At 45.2% G+C, this 23056-nt stretch overlaps 1 protein-coding gene across 1 annotated transcript in view; it reads left to right on the plus strand.

The window, feature by feature from the left end:
- LOC142312631 (scavenger receptor cysteine-rich domain-containing protein DMBT1-like) overlaps nt 1-23056 on the plus strand; it is a 660637-nt gene that overhangs the window by 184238 nt on the left and 453343 nt on the right. Inside the window, exon 6 of the mRNA XM_075351627.1 lies at nt 5464-5474. Coding sequence (XP_075207742.1) covers nt 5464-5474 — 11 coding nt within the window. The remainder of the gene's footprint in view (nt 1-5463; nt 5475-23056) is intronic.

Below are 23056 nucleotides of genomic sequence, written 5' to 3' on the forward strand. Positions count from 1 at the left end.
ACAGCCCAGGAAAGAGACAGCTCGGGAAAGAGACAGCCCTGGAAAGAGACAATCCAGGAAAGAGACAGCCCTGAAAAGATGCAGCCGGGCAAAGAGACAGACGCCCAAAAGACAGCCGGGTAAAGAGACCGATGCCCAAAGAGACAGCCCTGGAAATAGACAGCCCTGGAAAGAGACAGACCAGGAAAGAGACAGCCCGGGAAAAAGACAGCCCGGGAAAGAGACAGCTCGGGAAAGAGACAGCCCGGGAAAGAGACAGCCCAGGAAAGAGACAGCCCAGGAAAGAAACAGCCCAAAAAGAGAGCCCGGGAAAGAGACAGCCGGGTAAAGAGACAGCCGGGCAAAGAGACAGCCGGGCAAAGAGACAGAGAGAGAGACAGACAGATACAGAGATTGAGACAGATAGACTGATGCAAATACAGAGAGATAGAAACAGACAGACAAGGAAAGAGACAGACAGACAGTGACACACAGACAAAGACTGGGAGAGAGACAGAGAGACAGTTACTATCCCGGGCAACACCCGGGTACTACAGCTAGTTTACCAATAAAATGACAAAAGCCACTCTATCGCTTCTTTTGTTTACTTGTTTGTTGTTATCACAATTGATAGAAATATACATGAGGTTAAGCAGCCAGAATTCAGATTAAACCATTGAGCACTAACAGATTTAAAGGAGCACATATGAATTAAAGTAATTATAATTGCTAAATTACTAAATCAATCGAAAAATATGTTCTAAAAGCACATTTTTGGGCTGTGTAATTGAGGATAGGGAATGACAAGAAAGAGAGACACAAACTATTGTCACAAAGCTAAATAGACATAAGACTACAGATTATCAATGAGCAGTTACATATCATCTAGTAAAAGTGCAAGACAGCCAATGGCAAAACTAAACAGACACATATAATATAGCTCGATTGGATTACATACTAAAAAGTAACCTTTTTGCAAAGTTTTAAAGGAGATAAAGTGCCAATAGTGCAAGACGAAAGGCCTGTGGTCCCCCTATGAAGGGTAACATGCGTTTCACATTATCCATGAACTGAGAAAGCTGCTCCGTTTTACCCTGCCACAAAATAAATACATCATCGCTGTATCTTAACCAACACTGCGCATGGGTAGCGGCTGGAACGCCGTCAATGAAAAAAATGCTCTTCTCGAACAGATATACTTCATTTTGAGAAATTGCCCAACCAGGCATTACCCTTCCTACGGGGAACCCCAAGCTTTTTGTCTTGCATAATTGGCACTTTTTCTCCTTTAATACTTTGTACAAAGATTACTTTTTAGTATGTAATCCAATTGAACTATGTTATATGTGTCTGTTTACATTTGCCATTGGCTGTCTTGCACTTTTACTATATGATATGTAATTGCTCAATGATTATCTATAATCTTATGTCTATTTAACTTCATGCCAAAATTTTGTCGCATTTGTAACAATCTTTTCTGATATTTATTATTTATTTCTCTAATACCTTTTGTCATTTATTAAATTCGAACTGTTTTGCAATAGATTCCAATTTTTCTCTGTTTTTTAATAGTTAACATGTGTAGTTATTTTTCATTTCCTGGCATAGAGGCGTCAACTGATTGGGGTTAAAAAAACCACTATCGCACTGTCTGCAGTTTATGACTATGAAGAATGAGAGTACAACCAAAACTTTGTCCGTCTTATCAGTTATTGAAATTCTGGCATATATTAACATGTTTTCTTTATGAATTTTGCAGATTACATAAAACCCAATGGTAAGTTTATTAAATTTAAATATAAGCTAATAAAAGCCACTCTATCGCTCCTTTTATTCACTTGCTTGTTATTATCACAATTGATAGATATATACAAGAGGCTAAGAAGCCAGAATTCAGATTACACTATTGAGCATTAATAGAATTTAAAGAGGCACCTAAGAATTAAAGCAATTATAATTATCAAATTACAAAATCAATTTATAAATATGCTCTAAAAGCACATTGGTAGGCTGTGTAATCAGGATAGGGAATGACAACAAAGAGAGACACAAAGAGATAAAGATAGAAGGATCATGGTGTAAGGCACCTCAGAGATGTGACAAGTAGATCCTCAGGGGCGGGTGAGTCTGAGACAGCGTGCAGTGAGCCTGTAGCTACGTACTATCAGGAACATTCCTAAAGGTCGGAAGTGTTTATTATTATAGGAGGACTGGTTGTTTGGGGCTTGCGTAAGTGTTATTACAAACTCAAAGTTGTAGGAAGATATTCTTAAAGATGGAAGAAAAGCTTGTGTTGTTAACTGATTGCTCCAGGGCATTACTGATATTCGATTAGCATGTGCAGTTTTGTTTTTATTGCTTCTAAAGAATAGTGTAAGTACTACCATAGAAAACAAGTAAAAATAAAGTAATGGTCAAATTGTTCTGTGTATTCTAAAAAAAAATTGAAGTGGCATTTCTAATAGGCACTAACCTAGTTCTCGACAGTAAACTAACGTAGAATTAAAAAGGATTAGTACTTGTTAAAATTGATAAAATATGCACCACAAAACACGTATTCAAGGTGAGTGGGGTGACGGCTACTTTCCTAACTGTTGCAGACACAACATCTGCTTGCCTGAGACTCTTTAGATGGCAAAACCCAGCAATTCAACTCATAGGCAGGGTCTACATTCAAAGTGGTTAACTTATCTTAAACCAATAGTGACACAAGGGTTCAGGCAAATATTTTAGCCATTATTGTAAAGCACAATCTAAACACAAGGACTGAACCAAAAGTGTGTTATTTCTTTTAACTGTTCTTACATTTAAAGTACTTCCCTTTCTAAAGATACTTTGCCTACCAAGGACGAGAATAAAGGTACCGTCACATTAAGCAACATCGCTAGCAACATCGCTGCTGAGGCACGACTTTTGTGACGTAACAGCGATGTTGCTAACGATGTTGTTGTGTGTGACATCCAGCAACAAACCAGCAACAACCTGGCCCCTGCTGGGAGGTCGCTGGTTGTTGCTGAATGCCCTGGACCATTTTTTAGTTGTTGCTCTCCCGCTGTGAAGCACAAACCGCTGTGTGTGAAAGCGAGAGAGCAACAACTGAATGTGCAGTGAGCAGGGAGCCGGCTTCTGCAGACGCTGGTAACCAATGTAAATATTGGGTAACGAAGGAGCCCTTTCCTTGGTTACCCAATATTTACCTTCGTTACCAGCGTCCGCCACTCTCACGCGGTGAGTGCCGGCTCCCTGCTCCCTGCACACATAGCCAGACTACATATCGGGTAAGTAACCTGATGTGTACTCTGGCTAGGAGTGCAGGGAGCCAGCGCTAAGCAGTGTGCGCTGGTAACCAAGGTAAATATCGGGTTGGTTACCCGATATTTACCTTAGTTACCAAGCGCAGCATCGCTTCCACGCGTCGCTGCTGGCTGGACGCTGGTCACTGGTTGCTAGTGAGATCTGCCTTTGTGACAGCTCACCAGCAGCCCAGGTTGCTGGTGGGATCGCTGGAGCGTTGCTTAGTGTGACGGTACCTTTACACCCAAGCTTTCTGACTCACATCCAGTTGCTCAAATTCTGTGATTTATTAAAATGTTTTTCTTAATTACATTTCTAGGCTTTGGAAAACCAAATGATGAAAACTACTATGGTAAGTTTTATTTTCATTACATATGTAACACGTTTGTGCATAAGGCTATGGTGGTAAACATTATGTTAACAAAGGCCACATTCCCTCCATTTTTCCTCTTTCTTGTGGATATTAGAGTTGATCTTGCTATGGCTACTTTCCCACATCCGGTTTTTGCTCTGCGGCACAATACGGCGCTCTGCAGAAAAACCACAACCGTTTTTTTTGCCGCCGGTTGCGGGTTTTTTTGCATAGACTTACATTAGTGCTGTATTATGCCGCATGGGCTTGCGTTCGGTCCGGTTTTTGCCACATGCGGCAGATTTAGCCGATGCCGCGGCCGGATGGAACGTTGCCTGCAACGTTTTTTGCTCCGGCAAAAAAACCGCATCGCGCCACATCCGGCCGCTGCGGTCCATTTTTCAATGCATGCCTATTGACGCCGGATGCGGCGCGATGTGGAAAAAAACGCATCCGGCCGCCGCATGCGGTTTCTTCCACTGCGCATGCTCAGTAGCATGCCGCAACCAGAAAAAAACGGACGGGCTGCATGTAAAAACTTATGCAAAGGATGCGGTGTTTTCGCCGCATCCGTTGCATAGGTTTCACAGCCGGATTGAGCCGCACTGCTCAAATCGGATGTGTGAAAGTAGCCTATCTGAGAAGTTAAACAACAAAGATAGTAGTTTTCTGCACACATCAGTTATAAGTCTACATTATTCAACTTGACTTGTAAATGACCGCTGGTCACTATTAGATGTATCGGGTCTAGAGATTAGACAACCACACATATATAGAAAAGGTTATATAACAAATCTTTATTTATATTCAATGTAATTGAGAACACAGTTAATCAGACAGTGTTAATTAAAATTATGTGCAAAAAAGTGCATAAAAGCTAACCAGGGCAGTGTGGTCAATCTTACAATGTTAATCTATATTATATGGCTGGGCAGGTATGCAAGGTTATCACATTACAGTTGATATCATGGTATCACAAAATAACCTGATTACAATATAGGTGTACAATTATACAAAGCTCTCATGTGTATACTTCATAGTACATCATATCCATTAATACAGTAGGGGTAAGAATCAATTCACCCGAATAAATAATCCATATGGTTAAATACCATGCTGCAGAATTATACAATCATAAATATAGCAGATTTAGCCATGTCCATATATAAAGTTTATGATACATCATATCCATGATAGCAATATGCGTAAAAGTTAATTCCCCCAAACAAATAATCCATACAATTAGGTATCATGCTACTAGCTTGCACAATCATAGAGATCAGGATAACAGATTTAACCAAGTTCCTTGAAGCACGTGATCCGACCCATGCTGTACAATTGCAGTGATCCCACTGTCAATATTATAGTTACATATGGGAAGATATCTGGGCTGAGTGACTTCACTCAAATAGCCCATTAATCAGTGGGGTCAATGCAGTAAACCTCACAAGTCAATAATCACCATGCATGTATTACCAGAGTATACAGACCCGCTGTTGCCATAAGTCTCACGGCCACACTGCCCTACACCCCAACGCGTTTCGCCGCAGGCTTCATCCAGGAGGTGCAGGTACAGTGAGGAAGGCACTATTTATGGACTGTAAATGTACTGAACCTGTGTATAGCGGCGCACGCCGTCCAGTCTCCCCATCGCCCACCGCGGCGCCCGGCGTCCTGGAAATCCCACAGCACATGCGCGCAGTGAGCAGATCCGATAGGAAGCCAGGAGGCATTGGGGGAGAGGAGGTGACTCGGGCAGCGCGCGCACACACAGTGCAGCAGTGGCAGACATGTTAAGGATGGGCAAAGGTGAGGGCAGGCTGTTTGTAAGTATGTAGAATACCATAAAGTCAGTTTTAGACATAAATAGAGTTGAGCGCGGTTCGCGGTTCGAGGTTCTCCAGTTCGCGGCTCGAGTGATATTGGGGGCTGTTCTAGATCGCACTAGAACTCGAGCTTTTTGCTAAAGCTCGATAGTTCTAGATACGTTTGAGAACGGTTCTAGCAGCAAAAAGCAGGGCTTTTTACAGCTACAGTGTGTAGGAACCATCACTGGCAGCATGCCAGAAGCTGGTAACCTGCACGCGGCATGTACACACACACTCACACACACACACACACGTCCCCAGCCATTCAGTCCATGACACTGATGTCCTCCTGGCACTCTGCACACATGGTCCCGCTCGGCTTACCTGCGGTGATGAAGTCCCAACCTCAGCGCTGTCACTGTCCTCCATGGCCGCCGCTTGTCACATCACCTTCTCTCGCTTCCGACCCGAGACTGACTAGCGGTGACGTCACGGGCCTCTCGCGATACTTGGCTGTGAAGGCGGCGGTCATTAAACTCAGTGACAGGTGCTGTCAGCAGTGCAGGAGATCAGCGCAGGTAATGTACCTCGCTGACAGCAGCACTTGTCATCCCCTGCAGTGACCTGGGCTGACCCATTGATGTTAGCTCAGGTCACTGCACTGCTCTCCCAGCCAATGGGGAACATCCTGCTCTTCATTGACTGGGACAGTATGGATCGTCATGGCAACCCCTTGGATTACACCAGACCTGGATTTGTTTTTCTTTCTAATAAATTAATTAAAAAGGGAATGTATTGGGGAGTGTTTTTTCAAATAAAAATGTGTTTGTCGTCTATTTTTTTTTATTACTGACTGGGTTGGTGATGTCGGGTATCTGATAGATGCCTGACCTCACCAACCCCAGGGCTTGGTGCAGGTGACATTACACATCTGGTATTAACCCCATATATTACCCCATTTGTCACCACACCAGGGCACGGGATGAGCTGGGGCGAAGCACCAGGATTGGCGCATCTAATGGATGCGCCACTTCTGGGGCGGCTGCGGCCTGCTATTTTTAGGCTGGGGAGAGTCCAATAAACATGGACCTCCCTAGTCTGAGAATATCAGACCCCAGCTGTCTGCTTTACCTTGGCTGGTGATCCAATTTTGGGGGGACCCCTACGTGGTTTTTTTTTAATTATTTATTTAATTTAAAATAACAGCGTGGGGTGCCCTCAGTTTTGGATTACCAGCCAAGGTGAGGCTGCCAGCTGTGGTCTGCAGGCTGCAGCCGTCTGCTTTACCCTAGCTGGCTACAAAAATAGGGGGAACCCTACGTCATTTTTTTTTTTCATTTTTTTGGCTAAATACAAAGCTAAGCACCCCTTAGTGCCACATGAAAGGCACCAAAGGGTGCAAAATTACAAAATGCAGGAGAGTGGGACATTATGTGTCTTTCTGCCATTATAATGACAGAAAAGACTGATATGAAGTGTACAAGCACAGGAAAATCACCAGAGCGCTCTACGCTGTGAAAAGCAGTAGAAAATGGCACTGGAGTGAACATGTGATCGCCTCATGTAGGTTGAAGCTAAGGATCCTGGGTAAATTTATGTATTTTCCCTCCTTCAGTTTTTTTGCAGAACACAAAAAAACCGGAAGGCATACGGATGACAAACAGATGACATACGGACCGTCTACGGAACGGAAACGGATGCCACACGGATGCACCCGTGGAAAAAAATGGACTGTTTTTTGCAGACCACAAAAATGGATCGGTCGTGTGAATGTAGCCTTATTCTGATCTGCCGTTTATAAACAGCAGGCAGAAATAAGTGATTAACGACCCCCAGCATCAGAAAATCTCCGGGGTTTCAGGGCTAGCTGAGACCCTGGAGATCATGATTCAGGACGGTTTTTCCGGTCCCCGCTCACGTGATCACAGGTATACACCGTATACCGATGATCACGTTACAGTAAATGACAGCGTCGGTAAAAAATTATTTATCTCCCATCTGGCATGAACAAACATGATAAATCTCCTCCCCGGTACCCTCCGGTCCCCCGGTGTCGCCAAAGGACCCCCCTGATGCCCTCCCAGAAATCCAAGATGGCCGCGCGCACAGCAGCGCGCCGGCCGCATTCACCCTACTCTTCTGATTTCTGTCGCATGTGCCATGACACATGCGACAGAAAACTCCTCCCCAGGCCCTACCAGGTCACCCCCTATAACCCCACCGGTGTTCCCCGGTGTCCCACGGTACCTGTGCAGCGTTGATCCCCCCACGGCCCTCTCCTTCACAATAGACGCTGCCGCATGCACAGAGCGGCTGTCAGCTCAGCTTCCTGTGTTCAGACACAGTGAGTGGTGGTTATGCATCTGTAAGCTAAGTGGGCGGCATGGTGGCTCAGTGGTTAGCACTGCAGTCTTGCAGCACTGAGGTCCTGGGTTCAATTCTCACCAAGGGCACCATCTGCAAGGAGTTTGTATGTTCTCCCCATGTTTGCGTGGGTTTCCTCTGGGTACTCTGGTTTCCTACCACACTCCGAAGACATACAGCGCTATGGAATTAATAACGCTATATAAATGAATAAATTATTATTACTGCAATGCCCTGCTCATGAGGTAAGGAACATAATTGATCAGGAGAGCTATATACTACATTTCCAAATGGAGGGATTTGCTTTTATAGTTTCCCTGCTCAACGACTACCAAAAATGAGAGTCCGTTATACGCCACAAGAAAACACATCTAAATAGCGAGCTCTGTTGTTAAGTATTCATTCAGCTGGATAACTGGACTTAAAGGGGTATTCCATCTCCAAGATCCTATCCCCAATATATAGTAGGTGGAATAGCAATAATATCAGCAAATACCAATATTTGGAAATGTAGAATAGTTCTCCTGATTAGGCATGCTCTTACCTCATGAGCAGGGCATTGCAGCTTTGGTAGCAACCATTACGACATGGACTCTGCTGCTGTGGACCCGGGGAGAGTGAGTGCAGATTCATTGCACCCACACTCCTCACATGAAGGGTCTGCACTCCTAGAAAATGGGGGATACGTTCCCTGAGTGTCTCCCCCCCATATTCTAGACGGTCCAGAGTCGTCGTGGGACCCCTTTATTTTTTTTCTTACAATAAATTGGTGAAAGAGGAAGTGTTTTGGGGACTGCTTTTTCAAATAAATTTCTTTTGTCGATTTTTTTTTTTTTTAGTACTGACAGTTTATGCTGTTGGGTATCTAATAGACGCCATGACATCACAAACTGCTGGGCTTGATCTCAGGTGACCTTATAGTTAGTATCAACCCGATGTATTACCCCGTTTGCCACTGCACCAGGGCACAGGATGAGCTGCGGTCAAGCGCCAGGATTGGCGCATCTAGTGGATGCGCCACGTCTGGGGTGCCTGCGGCCTGCTATTTTTAGGCTGTGAAGGCCCAATAACTATGGACCTTCCCACCCTGAGAATACCAGACCACAGCTGTCCGCTTTACCTTGGCTGGTGATCCAATTTGGGGGGGACCCTACTTTTTTTGTGTAATTATTAATATTTATAAAATAATTATAAAAAAAGAGCCTGGGGGGACCTCCGCATTGGATCCCCAACCACGGTAAAGCTGCCAGCTGTGGTTTTCAGGCTACAGACGTCTGCTTTACCCTAGCTGGCTATCAAAAATGGGGGGACCCAACGTCATTTTTTTTAACTATTTTTTAAATAGAAAAAATTAATGGGCTTCAATGTATTTTGATTGCCAACCAAGGTAACGACAGGCAGATGGGGGTGGCAACCATAGCTGTCTGTTTTATCTGCGCTGAGAATCAAAAATACCGCGGAGCGCTACGTCATTTTTTTTAAAGATTTATTTTTACAGCACTGTGATGTCCAGCAATCAAAATACAGGGAAGCCCATTTTGTTTTTAGTTATTTAAATAAATAATTAAAAAAAATATATATGGGCTCCCGCTGCATTTTTTGTATTGCTAGTAGAGATGAGCGAACCAATCCCGGTTCGGCTCAAGGTCGGTTCGTCGAACGGAGGTCCCGTTCGAGTTCGGTTCGTCGAACGTTCGACGAACCGAACTCGATCTGCATAGGAAACAATGGCTGGCATTCACAAACACATAAAAACACCTAGAAAACACCCTCAAAGGTGTCCAAAAGGTGACAAACAACTCACAACACAACACAAACACATGGGAAAGTGACAAGGACATATACTCATGCGAAAACAAAACAGCTGGACAAGGAAAAAGAGGAGGACACACAGATATAGGCATGGCACGCCCTTGTAAAATCATGTAAAACACCGCAAGGTGACTCCAAGCGGAGTCTCCCTTTTTTCCAAAAATTGTGCCCCACACACACACACCCATTCAGTGGCAGGACTTGTGCCCTAGTTGTACACTTCACAGCTAGATTTTCATCAAGCACATTCAAAAATACGCCATACTTAACCGTCCCCAGGATGACACCGGTGTAGGTAGCAAAGTCTTTGCTGAACCATGACTTGTTCATCTTGGCTCCTTTTAAAAACAATGTAAGTAAGGGTTACTCCAAGCGGAGTCTCCCTTTTTTCAAAAAATTGGGCCACACAGACACCTTATCAGTGGCAGCACTTGTGACCTAGTTGCAAACAGGATGTTTAGGTTTGCATCAAGCACATTCAAAAATACGCTATTCTTAACCGTCCCCAGGATGACACCGGGGTAGGTAGCAAAGTCTTTCCTGATCCCAGCTCTGTTCATCCTGGATCATTTTAAAAAAACACAGCAATCAAGGGTTACTCCAAGCGGAGTCTCCCTTTTTTTCCAAAAATTGTGCCCCACACACACCCACCCATTCAGTGGCAGCACTTGTGCCCTAGTTGTACACTTCACAGCTAGATTTGCATCAAGCACATTCCAAATCCACAAGCATTTACTCTCCCCAGGATGACACAGGGGTAGTAAATTCCTGGTGGATCCATGACTTGTTTATTTTGATGAACGTTAGTCTGTCCACATTGTCACTGGACAGATGCGTGCGCTTATCTGTCAGCACACACCCAGCAGCACTGAAGACACGTTCAGAGACAACGCTGGCAGCTGGACACGACAAAATCTCCAAGGCGTAACTGGATAGCTCTGGCCATTTTTCTAGATTTGAAGCCCAAAATGAGCAAGGCTCCATTTGCAAAGTCATGGCATCGATGTTCATTTGGAGATACTCCTGTATCATCCTCTCCAGCCGTTGACTAGGTGTCAGACTTGTTGTCTCTGGTGGCCTTGCAAAGGAGGGTCTAAAAAAATTATGAAAAGATTCCATAAAATTGCTGTTACCAGCACCAGATACAGTCCTACTGGTACGGGTAGACTGTTGAAGATGACGAGACCATCCCATGTTTGTCAAGTTACAACTGGGAGAATCACTCCCTGCACCTGCACGGTTGTTTGGTGGAAAAGCCGAGCTAAGATCGAGTAACAGCTTCTGCTGATACTCCTGCATACGTGCGTCCCTTTCTATGGCTGGAATTATGTCACAAAATTTGGACTTGTACCGGGGATCTAAAAGTGTGTCAATCCAGTAGTCATCATCACTTCTAATTTTGACAATACGAGGGTCATGTTGGAGGTAGTGCAACAAGAAGGCACTCATGTGTCTTGCGCAGCCATGCGGACCAAGTCCACGCTGTGTTTGTGGCATAGAGGTGCTACCCGTTCTTTCTTCCTCTGACATCTCCCCCCAACCTCTTTCAACTGAAATTTGACCAAGGTCTTCCTCATCTGCTGAGTCTTCCATGTCCATGGACAGTTCGTCCTCCATTTCTTCATGTTCTCCTGCACCTTCCTCAACATTTCGCCTGCTACTATGCGCCCTTGTTGATCCCTGTCCCCCATGGTCCCATGCCTGCTGCGTTGGTGATGATGAACGTCTGGATCTTGGTGATGTTGTTGTCCCTTACGCATATGAATCCTCCTGTAGTTCCTCCCCTTCCTGTTGTCCCACCCCCTGACTCCGAATAGTTTTTAGCATGTGCTCCAGCATGTAAATGACTGGAATTGTCATGCTGATAATGGAATTGTCAGCACTAAACATATTCGTCGCCATGTCGAAACTGTGCAGAAGGGTGCATAGGTCCTTGATCTGAGACCACTCCATCAGGGTGATCTGCCCCACCTCTGCATCTCGTTGGCCCAGGCTATACGTCATGACGTATTGCACCAGGGCTCGGCGGTGCTGCCACAGTCGCTGTAACATGTGGAGAGTTGAATTCCAGCGTGTTGCCACATCGCATTTCAGGCGATGAACCGGCAGGCCGAAAGACTTCTGGAGAGATGCAAGTCGCTCAGCTGTGGCGGTTGAACGGCGGAAGTGAGCAGACAGTTTTCGTGCCCTGGTCAGAAGGCCATCTAGGCCGGGATAGTGTGTTAAGAATTGCTGGACAACAAGGTTCAACACGTGAGCCATACAAGGCACGTGTGTCACCTTGCCCAGCCGAAGGGCCACACCCAGGTTTGCAGCATTGTCGTACATGGCCTTACCAGGCTGCAGGTTGAGTGGAGACAACCATTTATTAAACTCGGACCGCAGAGCTGACCACAACTCCTCAGCTGTGTGACTCCTATTCCCAAGACATGTCAAGCTAAAGACCGCCTGATGCCGTTGCGCTCTGCTGCCAGCATAGTAATGAGGGATGCGGGATTCCTTCTGCGCAGTGAGAACGCTGGTGGCCTGACCAGGCAGGCTTGGGGCGGAGGTGGAGGACCCAGACAAGGTGGAGGAGGCAGAAGCAGTGGCGGAACTTGGACAGACAGAGGATTGACACACAAGTCGTCGGGACGGCAAGACTTTTGCAGCAGACCCTTTACCATCTATCACCATAGTTACCCAGTGCCCAGTCAGCGACATGTAACGTCCCTGTCCATGCTTACTGGTCCAAGTATCGGTGGTGAAATGCACCCGTTCACACACAGAGTTTCTCAAGGAAGCGGTGATGTTGTGTGCGACATGCTGGTGTGGCGCGGGCACACCTTTCTTAGAGAAGTAGTGGCGACTAGGCATCTGGTACTGGGGCACAGCGACAGACATAAGGTCTCTAAAATCCTGTGTGTCCACTAGGCGGAAAGGCAGCATTTCGGTAGCCAAGAGCTTACAGAGGGATAGAGTCAACCTCTTATCTTTGTCATGGGTCACAGGAAATGGCCTTTTATTTGACCACATCTGAGGGACAGAGATCTGGCTGCTGTGTGTAGACGGTGTTGAGTAGGGTGTCCCTGGAAAAATGCAGGTTTGTGAGGAAAGTGCAGGCGGAGACATGATGTTGCCTTCATCCAACGTTGGTGCTATCGATGTCTGAGAGAGCTGTACACACTCACTTGTTTCCCCTTCCAAACCAACTGACGACCTACCAAGCAAACTGCCTGTTGCGGTTACAGTGGTGGAAGTTGTGCGTGGAAAACCAGGTGTGACAGCTGTCCCCACAGTCCTAGAAGATGAAGAGCGCGTGGATGCACTGGAAGGGGCAGGCCGTGGATGGTTCGCTCCGCTAAGCCGCATTGCAGCACGATGAGCTTCCCACCGGGACCTATGATATTTATTCATGTGACGATTCATGGAAGAAGTTGTCAAACTGCTGAGGTTTTGACCTCTACTAACAGAATCACGACAAATTTTACACATCACATAATTTGGGCGATCTTTTTCTATGTCAAAAAGGACCAGGCTAGGCAAGGCTTAGAGGGAATGCGACCTGCTGAGCCCCCCCGACTAGTGCTCAGAGGCAGAGTGGTGGCTGATGATGCAGTTGTAGATGTGCTACCAGTGCTCCGACTCTGTCCAGGAAGGCACAAGGTAACTTCGTCGTCGGTTGCATCCTCCTCCACCGCCTCTGTTGACTTCCTCGAGTGCCTGACTGGGGGTTGACAGTAGGTGGGATCTAGAACTTCATCATCAATTGTTGTGTTTGCACTCCCCTCCCCCTCAGACCGAGCCTCTTCTTGCCCTGACCGAATATTTAAGTTGTCATCCCAATTTGGTATCTGGGTCTCATCGTCATCAGTATGTTCCTCATTGTATATAACCACAGGTGTTACAGTTTGTGACAAAGGGTCTACATTACGCTCAGAAACTTGGTCCTCACGGCCTGAATCAGAGTCACAAAGGTTCTGGGCATCACTGCAGACCATTTCCTGGTCTGTACTCACTGTAGCTTGGGAGCAGATCTCTGATTCCCAGGCTATAGTGTGACTGAACAGCTCTGCAGACTCAGCCATCTCAGTTCCACCATACTGTGCAGGGCTGATGGAGACTTCAGTGCTGGGAGAAAGCAAGTTTGATTGGGATGACAACTCAGAGTACTGGTGTTTTTTGGATGCGGTACTTGAAGTGGCTGAGAGGGCACTTGTTGGACCACTTGAGATCCATTCAAGCATTTTCCTTTTTTGGCCATCATTTAGCTTTGTTCCTGTTGTTCGTGTCCGTAAAAAAAGGAGCACATCGGATTGTCCACGGTAAGTAGTAGACATCTTACTTTTGCTGGTAGATGGTCTATCTTCAGCAGATGATAATAGAGCTTTGCCACCTTCCCCACGGACAAACCCTTTTTTTCCTTTTCCACCACGCCTCTTCCCCTTTCCACCAGCATCTGTCATTTTGCCACTCATGTTGATTGCGACAAGATTGTGCACTGAAAATGTGGTAGTAAAAATTGAGACGTGGTGTTGATTGCAGCGGTGGTCTAGCTTTATTAACAGCAGAATAATAAAGAATAAATATCCCTGACAATGCAACTACGGCCCTTAAACTGGCAGCATAAATTGCTAGTATAATGGCTTAGTAACAATAAGTTGGAGTGTGCAATGCAGGCAGAGGTGCTGCAAATATCTTTAAACTAGTGGGACTAAACAGAAATCCAATAGCCACGTTTAGAATGCCACTAGGTACACTCAGTGTTTGCTAGTATAATGGCTTAGCTACAATGAGTTTGAGTGTGCAATGCAGGCAGAGGTGCTGCAAATATCTTTGCACTAGTGGGACTATACAGAAGTCCAATAGCCACGTTTAGGATACCACTAGGTACACACAGTGTTTGCTAGTATAATAGCTTAGCTACAATGATTTGGAGTGTGCAATGCAGGTAGAGGTGCTGCAAATATCTTTGCACTAGTGGGACTATACAGAAGTCCAATAGCCACGTTTAGGATGCCACTAGGTACACTCAGTGTTTGCTAGTATAATGGCTTAGTAACAATGAGTTGGAGTGTGCAATGCAGGCAGAGGTGCTGCAAATATCATTGCACTAGTGGGACAATACAGAAGTCCAATAGCCATGTTTAGGATGCCACTAGGTTCACTCAGTGTTTGCTACTATAATGGCTTAGTAACAATGAGTTTGAGTGTGCAATGCAGGCAGAGGTGCTGCAAATATCTTAGCACTAGTGGGACTATACAGAAGTCCAATAGCCACGTTTAGGATGTCACTAGGTACACTCAGTGTTTGCTAGTATAATGACTTAGTAACAATGAGTTGGAGTGTGCAATGCAGGCAGACATGCTGCAAAGATCTGTGCACTACTGGGACTATACAGCAGTCCAACAGCCACGTTTAGAATGCCACTAAGTTCACTCAGTGTTTGCTAGTATAATGGCTTAGTAACAATAAGTTGGAGTGTGCAATGCAGGCAGAGGTGCTGCAAAAATCTTTGCACTAGTGGGACTAAACAGAAGTCCAATAGCCACGTTTAGGATGCCACTAGGTACACTCAGTGTTTGCTAGTATAATGGCTTAGCTACATTGAGTTTGAGTGTGCAATGCAGGCAGAGGTGCTGCAAATATCTTTGCACTAGTGGGACTAAACAGAAGTCCAATAGCCACGTTTAGGATGACACTAGGTACACTCAGTGTTTGCTAGTATAATGGCTTAGTTATAATGAGTTGGAGTGTGCAATGCAGGCAGACGTGCTGCAAATATCTGTGCTCTACTGGGACAATACAGCAGTCCAAACAGCCACGTTTAGGATGCCACTAAGTTCACTCAGTGTTTGCTAGTATAATGGCTTAGTTATAATGAGTTGGAGTGTGCAATGCAGGCAGAGGTGCTGCAAATATCTTTGCACTAGTGGGACTAAACAGAAGTCCAATAGCCACGTTTAGGATGCCACTAGGTACACTCAGTGTTTGCTAGTATAATGGCTTAGCTACAATGAGTTGGAGTGTGCAATGCAGGTAGAGGTGCTGCAAATATCTTTGCACTAGTGGGACTATACAGAAGTCCAATAGCCACGTTTAGGATGCCACTAGGTACACTCAGTGTTTGCTAGTATAATGGCTTAGTAACAATGAGTTGGAGTTTGCAATGCAGGCAGAGGTGCTGCAAATATCTTTGCACTAGTGGGACTATACAGAAGTCCAATAGCCACGTTTAGGATGCCACTAGGTTCACTCAGTGTTTGCTAGTATAATGGCTTAGTAACAATGAGTTTGAGTGTGCAATGCAGGCAGAGGTGCTGCAAATATCTTTGCACTAGTGGGACTAAACAGAAGTCCAATAGCCACGTTTAGGATGCCACTAGGTACACTCAGTGTTTGCTAGTATAATGGCTTAGCTACAATGAGTTTGAGTGTGCAATGCAGGCAGAGGTGCTGCAAATATCTTTGCACTAGTGGGACTATACAGAAGTCCAATAGCCATGTTTAGGATGCCACTAGGTTCACTCAGTGTTTGCTAGTATAATGGCTTAGTAACAATGAGTTTGAGTGTGCAATGCAGGCAGAGGTGCTGCAAATATCTTTGCACTAGTGGGACTATACAGAAGTCCAATAGCCACGTTTAGGATGCCACTAGGTACACTCAGTGTTTGCTAGTATAATGGCTTAGTAACAATGAGTTTGAGTGTGCAATGCAGGCAGAGGTGCTGCAAATATCTTTTCACTAGTGGGACTATACAGAAGTCCAATAGCCACGTTTAGGATGACACTAGGTACACTCAGTGTTTGCTAGTATAATGGCTTAGTTATAATGAGTTGGAGTGTGCAATGCAGGCAGACGTGCTGCAAATATCTGTGCTTTACTGGGACAATACAGCAGTCCAAACAGCCACGTTTAGGATGCCACTAAGTTCACTCAGTGTTTGCTAGTATAATGGCTTAGTTATAATGAGTTGGAGTGTGCAATGCAGGCATAGGTGCTGCAAATATCTTTGCACTAGTGGGACTAAACAGAAGTCCAATAGCCATGTTTAGGATGCCACTAGGTACACTCAGTGTTTGCTAGTATAATGGCTTAGTAACAATGAGTTGGAGTGTGCAATGCAGGCAGAGGAGCTGCAAATATCTTTGCACTAGTGGGACTATACAGAAGTCCAATAGCCACGTTTAGGATGCCACTAGGTTCACTCAGTGTTTGCTAGTATAATGGCTTAGTAACAATGAGTTTGAGTGTGCAATGCAGGCAGAGGTGCTGCAAATATCTTTGCACTAGTGGGACTATACAGAAGTCCAATAGCCACGTTTAGGATGCCACTTGGTACACTCAGTGTTTGCTAGTATAATGGCTTAGTAACAATGAGTTGGAGTGTGCAATGCAGGCAGACGTGCTGCAAATATCTGTGCACTACTGGGACTATACAGCAGTCCAACAGCCACGTTTAGGATGCCACTAAGTTCACTCAGTGTTTGCTAGTATAATGGCTTAGTTATAATGAGTTGGAGTGTGCAATGCACGCAGAAGTGCTGCAAATATCTTTGCACTAGTGGGACTAAACAGAAGTCCAATAGCCACGTTTAGGATGCCACTAGGTACACTCAGTGTTTGCTAGTATAATGGCTTAGCTACAATGAGTTTGAGTGTGCAATGCAGGCAGACGTGCTGCAAATATCTTTGCACTAGTGGGACTATACAGAAGTCCAATAGCCATGTTTAGGATGCCACTAGGTTCACTCAGTGTTTGCTAGTATAATGGCTTAGTAACAATGAGTTTGAGTGTGCAGTGCAGGCAGAGGTGCTGCAAATATCTTTGCACTAGTGGGACAATACAGAAGTTCAATAGCCACGTTTAGGATGCCACTAGGTTCACTCAGTGTTTGCTAGTATAATGGCTTATTAACAATGAGTTTGAGTGTGCAATGCAGGCAGAGGTGCTGCAAATATCTTTTCACTAGTGGGACTATACAGAAGTCCAATAGCCACTTTTAGGATGACACTAGGTACACTCAGTGTTTGCTAGTATAATGGCTTAGTTATAATGAGTTGGAGTGTGCAATGCAGGCAAAGGTGCTGTAAATATCTTTACACTAGTGGGACTAAACAGAAGTCCAATAGCCACGTTTAGGATGCCACTAGGTACACTCAGTGTTTGCTAGTATAATGGCTTAGCTACAATGAGTTGGAGTGTGCAATGCAGGTATAGGTGCTGCAAATATCTTTGCACTAGTGGGACTATACAGAAGTCCAATAGCCACGTTTAGGATGCCACTAGGTACACTCAGTGTTTGCTAGTATAATGGCTTAGTAACAATGAGTTTGAGTGTGCAATGCAGGCAGAGGTGCTGCAAATATCTTTGCACTAGTGGGACTATACAGAAGTCCAATAGCCACGTTTAGGATGACACTAGGTACACTCAGTGTTTGCTAGTATAATGGCTTAGTTATAGCGAGTTGGAGTGTGCAATGCAGGCAGACGTGCTGCAAATATCTGTGCACTACTGGGACTATACAGCAGTCCAACAGCCACGTTTAGGATGCCACTAAGTTCACTCAGTGTTTGCTAGTATAATGGCTTAGTTATAATGAGTTGGAGTGTGCAATGCACGCAGAGGTGCTGCAAATATCTTTGCACTAGTGGGACTAAACAGAAGTCCAATAGCCACGTTTAGGATGCCACTAGGTACACTCAGTGTTTGCTAGTATAATGGCTTAGCTACAATGAGTTTGAGTGTGCAATGCAGGCAGAGGTGCTGCAAATATCTTTGCACTAGTGGGACTATACAGAAGTCCAATAGCCATGTTTAGGATGCCACTAGGTTCACTCAGTGTTTGCTAGTATAATGGCTTAGTAACAATGAGTTTGAGTGTGCAATGCAGGCAGAGGTGCTGCAAATATCTTTGCACTAGTGGGACAATACAGAAGTCCAATAGCCACGTTTAGGATGCCACTAGGTACACTCAGTGTTTGCTAGTATAATGGCTTATTAACAATGAGTTTGAGTGTGCAATGCAGGCAGAGGTGCTGCAAATATCTTTTCACTAGTGGGACTATACAGAAGTCCAATAGCCACTTTTAGGATGACACTAGGTACACTCAGTGTTTGCTAGTATAATGGCTTAGTTATAATGAGTTGGAGTGTGCAATGCAGGCAGACGTGCTGCAAATATCTGTGCACTACTGGGACTATACAGCAGTCCAACAGCCACGTTTAGGATGCCACTAGGTTCATTCAGTGTTTGCTAGTATAATGGCTTAGTTATAAGGAGTTGGAGTGTGCAATGCAGGCAGAGGTGCTGTAAATATCTTTACACTAGTGGGACTAAACAGAAGTCCAATAGCCACGTTTAGGATGCCACTAGGTACACTCAGTGTTTGCTAGTATAATGGCTTAGCTACAATGAGTTGGAGTGTGCAATGCAGGTAGAGGTGCTGCAAATATCTTTGCACTAGTGGGACTATACAGAAGTCCAATAGCCACGTTTAGGATGCCACTAGGTACACTCAGTGTTTGCTAGTGTAATGGCTTAGTAACAATGAGTTTGAGTGTGCAATGCAGGCAGAGGTGCTGCAAATATCTTTGCACTAGTGGGACTATACAGAAGTCCAATAGCCACGTTTAGGATGACACTAGGTACACTCAGTGTTTGCTAGTATAATGGCTTAGTTATAGCGAGTTGGAGTGTGCAATGCAGGCAGACGTGCTGCAAATATCTGTGCACTACTGGGACTATACAGCAGTTCAACAGCCACGTTTAGGATGCCACTAAGTTCACTCAGTGTTTGCCAGTATAATGGCTTAGTTATAATGAGTTGGAGTGTGCAATTTAGGCAGAGGTGCTGCAAATATCTTTGCACTAGTGGGAGTATACAGAAGTCCAATAGCCACGTTTAGGATGCCACTAGGTTCAATCAGTGTTTTCTAGTATAATGGCTTAGTAACAATGAGTTGGAGTGTGCAAAGGACAGGAGGGTACAGTGCCAGGGTTGTGGGTCTCTGGGTAGAGGAATGGAAGCCTGCCTTTCTATCCCTCCTAATGGGGAAATGCAGCAAGGAAATCCCTGACCTTAGCTACACAGACGCTGTCATCTTGTGTAGCTGTTAAACTCTGTTTTCAGGACCTGTCACCTATGGCTCTGACCCTGCCCGTATGAGCCCTTAAAAGGACTGATAGAAAGTGCTCTCCCTAAGCTGTCCAGCGCTGTGTATGGAGCGCATACAGCAGTATCGGCGATAGGACTCAGGACGGAGCTGCGCCAGTGATGTCTGACACCAAGGACGCAGAAGAGATAATGGCATCCGAACGGGCAGATACTCGTTTTTATAATGCAGGGACATGGGACATGGACATCCTATCACACATGCCGTTGCTTCTCTGGCTAAAAGTCCACTTAGCTGTGTGTGTGTCTGGGATTGGCTGACATGCTGGCCCTCCCCACTACACGCGCGCGCTTAGGGTAGGAAGACAAGGAAACAAAAATAAAATGGCGATCACCATTATCCATACAGCAGTGATCTGAATGCGCTGTTCCCGCACACTATACACTAAAATTTCATAATAGTGTGAGTCACAGAGTGACTTACACTATTACAGCGGAAAGCCAGCTAGGAATTAGCTGGGTTTTTTGCTGCTAGAACCGTTCTCGAACGTATCTAGAACTATCGAGTTTTTGCAAAAAAGCTCGAGTTTTAGTTCGATCTAGAACAGCCCCCAAAATCATTCGAGCCGCGAACTGGAGAACCACGAACCTCGAACCACGCTCAACTCTTATTGCTAGCTAAGGGTAATCCAAGCAGCTACTGGCTGCTAACCCCCACTGCTTGGTGTTACCTTCACTAGCAATGGAAAATCCAGGGAAGCATTTTTTATTTTTTTTGCCAAAAAACTACAAAAAAAGGACGTGAGCTTCGCCATATTTTTGTATGCTAGCCAGGTATAGCAGGCAGGTGCTGGAAGAGTTGGATACAGCGCCAGAAGATGGCGCTTCTGTGAAAGTGCCATTTTCTGAGGCGGCTGCAGACTGCAATTCGCAGCAGTGGGGCCCAGAAAGCTCAGGCAAACCTGTGCTGCGGATTCCAATCACCAGCTGCCTAGTTGTACCTGGCTGGACACAAAAATGGGGCGAAGCCTACGTCATTTGTTTTCTAATTATTTCATGAAATTCATGAAATAATAAAAAAGGGCTTCCCTTTAATTTTGGTTCCCAGCCGGTTGGGGGCAGCCATACCTGCCTGCTGTACCTGGCTAGCATACAAAAATATGGCGAAGCCCACATAATTTTTTCAGGGGGCAAAAAACTTCTGCATACAGTCCTGGATGGAGTATGCTGAACCTTGTATTTCTGCAGCCTGTCTGTATGGAGAAGAGCAGACAGCAGCTGCAGAACTACAAGGCTCAGCATACTCCATCCAGGACTGTATGCAGAAGTTTTTTGCCTACCAAAAAAATGACAAGGGCTTCGCCATATTTTTGTATGCTAGCCAGGTACAGCAGGCAGCCACGGGCTGCCTCCAACCCCCAGTTGCCTATTTGTACCCGGCTGGGAACCAAAAATATAGGGAAGCCCGTTTTTTTTAATTATTTCACTTATTTCATGAAATAATTAAAAAACAAATGACGTGGGCTTCGCCCCATTTTTGTGTCCAGCCAGGTACAACTAGGCAGCTGGGGATTGGAATCCACAGCACAGGTTATCCCGAGGTTTCTGGGCGCCTCTGCTGCGAATTGCAGTCCGCAGCCGCCCCAGAAAATGGCGCTCTCATAGAAGCGCCATCATCTGGCGCTGTATCCAACTCTTCCAACAGCCCTGGAGCCGGGTGACTTGTTGGGTAATCATGAGTTAATACTGGCTTTGTTTTACTAGCCAGTATTAAGCCAGAGATTCTTAATGTCAGGCACGTTTGACCCGGCCATTAAGAATCTCCAATAAAGGGTTAAAAAAAACAACACAGAGAAAAAATACTTTAATAGAAATAAATACACAGACACATTAGAGACTCCATCTTTATTACCCCTGTCAGCCCTCCACGATCCATGGTCTTCTGTCTTTCTTGTTCAACAAATGCAGCTCTGCTCCATCACTGCTGCATGGGGGAAGACGCTGCTTCCCGTGCAGCCTTCACTCCGTGAAGGCTGCACGGGAAGCAGCGTGCAGCCTTCACTCCGTGAGAGATCAGTGCTGCTGGCGGTGACAGACGCCTTACCATAGCAACAGGGCTCCAATCATGTGATTCCCGGAGCCGCGGTTAGCGGTGACGTCACCGCTAACTGCGTTGCTATGGCAACGGTGATCTCCGTTAATGACCGGCTGTGTCAGCCAGTCCCTAACGGAACGGGGAGTCGACCGTGTGCTAGAGCATGTCGCCGGTACACGGCGATACACAAATGTGCACCGTGTACTGGAGAGTGCAATGACAGGTCCTACATGACACGCCATAGTCATGTGACCAGTCTGTGGCCAATGAGATAATAGCCACGTGACTGGTCACATGGCTACTTTGACGTCAATATAGGTCCTGCGTCACTGCTGGCAGTGCTGGTCACCGGGAGGATTCAGCGATCATTGGATGGAATAACGGCAGGAGACATAGTGCAGGAGGGATCGCGGGGAACGGTAAGTGTTATGGTAATGTTTATTAACTGTATGTGTACATTTATAATGCGTTTTTATGTGTTTGTGATTGACTCCCATTATATCCTATTGGTTCGAGTTCGGTTCGTCGAACGTTCGCCGAACTGAGCTCGAACGAGACCTCCGTTCGACGAACCGAACTACGGCCAGTTCGCTCATCTCTAGACATAACAGTAGCACGTTTTAGCCAGAAACAGTACGGGCAAGCTGTTACATTATTCAACTGTTGAAAAATTTAGAAAAAGAGCATAGCGATAATAATAATAATAATAATAAAAATGTGTTCATACTGAATTTATTGTTGGTGGACTGTGCAAAAATGCCAGATAGTGTGTTGGGATTTTTAACAACAGAAGGTCTTATAGCTGCTTGAGAGAAAGCATGAGTTAGGAGGATGATGCAGATAGAGCTCCTCAGTGGTGTCCTGAAGTTAGCTCCTCAGGGGCTGATGAATGTGAGAATGCTTGTCAGGAGACTGTAACTGTGTTGTGTATCTGAAAGACCCTACTAAGTTTAGCTTTGAATGATAACTGGTTGCCTGGGGACAAATGCTATTAAAAATTTAAATTTATGGAGGATCTTTGGTTTACGTGGAAGAGGAATTGGCTGATATATACAATAGTTAGCATTTGTAGTTATTTTTCTTCTCCTGGCAAAGAGGCGTCAACTGATTGGGGTTAAAAACCAACTTACTATCAATGTGACCTGTCTGATATTTATGAATATGAAGAATAAAAGTAAAACCAAAACTTTGACCCTCTTATCAGTTATTGAAATTCTGTTATATATTAATATGTTTTTCTTTATTCATTTTGTA

Source organism: Anomaloglossus baeobatrachus, chromosome 5 (genome assembly GCF_048569485.1).
Source record: "Anomaloglossus baeobatrachus isolate aAnoBae1 chromosome 5, aAnoBae1.hap1, whole genome shotgun sequence".
In the NCBI taxonomy this organism is placed as follows: domain Eukaryota; kingdom Metazoa; phylum Chordata; class Amphibia; order Anura; family Aromobatidae; genus Anomaloglossus; species Anomaloglossus baeobatrachus.